Here is a 3,292-nt window from a genome sequence, read left to right on the forward strand (position 1 = left end):
AAGTGTTGTGTTGCAGTTTTATAACTTAAAAGCACCTATATAGCTAGGGTGGTGTGATGGCTCAATGGTTAAAAGCGCCTGGTCTTCCTATTGCATTAACTGGGTTCGAATACAAAGAGATCCCGCCCATCATATGCGATGTGCATGATGCGTGGTTTGCACGCGTATTCATATACGCTGTGTGTGTTTGTCGTTGAAACCTCTAAAGGAAACGCAAAAGAGAGAGAGAAACCTTTAACCTTTTAACCTTTATGTGTGAACAAACATACAACAAACATACATATACATGGTTACATACATGCACACACGTATACAGACATGCAGAGACATTCTACAAAAAATATAGGGCTATGTGGGGTGCTGGTGCACTCCCACATAAAAAAATAGATGGGGAAATGAAACTAGCAGCCGCAAAAGCCACTAATTGCCTGTAATTTATCACAAGGAAAATTCAGACACCGAAACAAAGGCTATCTGCGGATTTCCAGGTACGTTCAATTCTCTGGTAGTTATAGCAGATGTTGATTCATATCTGATTTTGCAGTGAATGAAATAAATTAAATTTTTCTTTATTCAATTAAGTATTAAGATGTTAATTAGTATAAAAATTGAACTGTATATATGTTTTAATATGCTAAATGGGCTACATAACTGAATGGAAGTAAATTTGAACTCTGCAAGAGTGGAAAATGTTTTTAGATTCAAATGTTCTACACTTGAAAAATTGCAGAATATGAACTTATTTCCTTTCTTGTACACTTTCTATCTAATGATGATTCTCATTTTTTAAATTTTATCCGAAAGAAGATAAGGCCGATTGTGAAGCAATTTGCTCATTTCAACACATTTGTTGGCCACGTTATTTCAAAATTTGTATTAAACTTTGATTGTCAATTTTTCTATATTGATTATTATTACAAGAAAAAATAACATTTATCAGATGGGCTGAGCGACACGAGTGGCGATAGTTATTTGACGTTCATCGCCCGCTCATTGTTTGTTTCCTACCCGCCCTTGCTTTCGTTCTCTGGAAAGAAAGAAAATATAATAGGTGAACAATTAATAAATATTTTAGATTTCATTTTTAAATATTGTTCAAATTTTTCAATATTTGTTCGTTGAAATAAAAGAAATGTTTAAGCACTGCTTCTTCAATAACAGCTTATTACTTTCACAAAAAGTTCCAGTCTTTTTGACGAAATCAATTTGATTTTTTTATTATTTCACCAATTCACCCAATCAATGCAAATGTCTCCTTTTATAAAATTCATTTTTAAAACCACTGCCATCGTTCAAATCTCAGTTCACGAAATTTTAAAATATTTTATAAGTGTTGCGAGTAACAACATTTTTCAATGTGTATTTTTAAATAAATATTCGGATGAATCCACGGCGTAGCGTGTCCGAAGTGCAAAATCAACCTACATGAATCTTAGCATACGAAAGTTTTGGGGTGGTGTGGTGGTTCATTTACTGCGTTATTCCTCTTTCAGAATTTTCATGTTTAATTTTATTTTATTTGTAAAATTAGAATTTGAAATAAAATTTATTTTCGGTGTTATGTTTGCATTAAAGAATGAAAACGAAACCGAACAGCTGAGAATCGTACAAGTTTCGATGATTTTCTATTATGAATCTTTCAACGCTTCAACTTTTTTCATTTATTTGTTGGTTATGAAAATTTGAGCGTCATTAATAAATTTTAACAAAAATCACATTTAATTAGTGATGTTAGCATTATAGTAAACTAGATGATAATAAAACTCACAAAAAAATCATTCAAACAACCAAGTTGATTACTATATTCAGAAATTGTCTTAGATTTTTCTAAATCAACAAACAAAACATGATGGACATTGCCCGAGTGGGACCCAACTCAAAACCTTCCTATCCGATTCTAAGCAACATTCCTATGCGATTCTACGCAACATTCCTATGCGATTCTAAGCAACATTCCTATGCGATTCTACGCATAACGCTTTTGACCGTCTTAAAAATGAACAACTTTTGAAACAAATTGAGCGAACACTTGACGTGCTCCATGAAGATTTTCGACGCGTCGCCACTGGAATCGATGTTGGGAAGGTTCTGCGAGATGGCCAGCCATGAGAGGAGGAAGGAGTATCCGGCTAGTGTGCTGATAACCTGCTCGTTTGGCAGGACGAACTGACTGACCACTAACAACATGAAGTTCTTTAGGAAATAATCGAGTAACGACGCTTGGCTCGGCTGATCCTGTTTTATTTGCAATGAAGTTCATGAAACATTTGAAAACGTATGAATAATTATTTTACAATTTTGATGCCAGTTGCAAAGTTTTAAACTCTGAAACAGATTTCTTTTATAAAGTTTCAAACATTCACAGATATCACTTAGTTTTGTCTTTTTCATGTTGCGATCATATACCTTTTTCTCACAATTATTAATAACTTATTAAGAGCCGGCACAAAACAAGCCCGTTCAAAATAGTAAAAAGACAAATGAACGCATTCCATTGAAGGAATGCAGTCACCTACTAGACGGTTATGAATGTGTTTGTATGTTGTTGCAACCGTTTAAATCTCACGCATACCTGATAAAGAATGTTGTACGATGAAAACCACGTGAGGTCATGTAGTATGGCAAGTCCTATGCACAGCCCATTATCCAGGGAGAACAAGAGGAAAGTCTTGAGGCGGCCCACAAAATGTTCCTTCCAGGTTAGACTATCTGCAGATCTCCTACGTGATTCAGTGGCACTTGGAGCATCTTGACATTTCTTCGGCCGACCCATCCTTACCAATTTGATATCTTCTTCCTCTCAACAATGACTCGTTGTTTTAAAGTTTCTCGGAAGTATTAATTTTTTATTTCAATTTTGAAGTTCTGAATAACTTTTTACTTATTTTTACTAACTTGATGTGACGAAGTCGGTAGTTATTATAAAATAGTGTGACGATAAAAGTGCGTTTAAATGTTATGAAAGACCCGGGCGGAATGTTTTTGTGAAAGCTGGAAAAAATTGATGACTCACTAAACAATACAAAAGCTGTTACCAAAGGTGACCAGATAGAAAATGTTTACGTCATCATAATAATAAAAGACTAAATAATAATAATAATAATAATAATAATAATAATAAATATAAAACATAGAAATTCTTTAGAAAATTAAATTTTTCGTGTTTTTTTTTTTGATAAAAATAAATTTGTTAAATTCAACTTAAGTTTATAATTTTTAAATCAAAAAATAAATTATCAAACCAGTTGAAGTTTTTGTAAAAAATTTTATGACTAATACAACAAAAGTTTTC

General features: G+C 33.0%; 1 protein-coding gene across 1 annotated transcript; it reads right to left on the reverse strand.

Annotated features, from left to right (window-relative positions):
- Positions 1–1,956: 1,956 nt before the first annotated feature.
- HELRODRAFT_168472 (hypothetical protein) lies at positions 1,957–2,773 on the reverse strand (the record flags this gene model as incomplete). Its single annotated transcript, XM_009014329.1, has 2 exons — positions 1,957–2,235; positions 2,573–2,773. 2 exons carry the CDS (start codon positions 2,771–2,773, stop codon positions 1,957–1,959), a joined length of 480 nt encoding a protein of 159 aa, XP_009012577.1.
- Between the last annotated feature and the right edge of the window lie 519 nt (positions 2,774–3,292).

The sequence above is a fragment of the Helobdella robusta genome (genome assembly GCF_000326865.2).
Source record: "Helobdella robusta unplaced genomic scaffold HELROscaffold_13, whole genome shotgun sequence".
NCBI lineage: Eukaryota > Metazoa > Annelida > Clitellata > Rhynchobdellida > Glossiphoniidae > Helobdella > Helobdella robusta.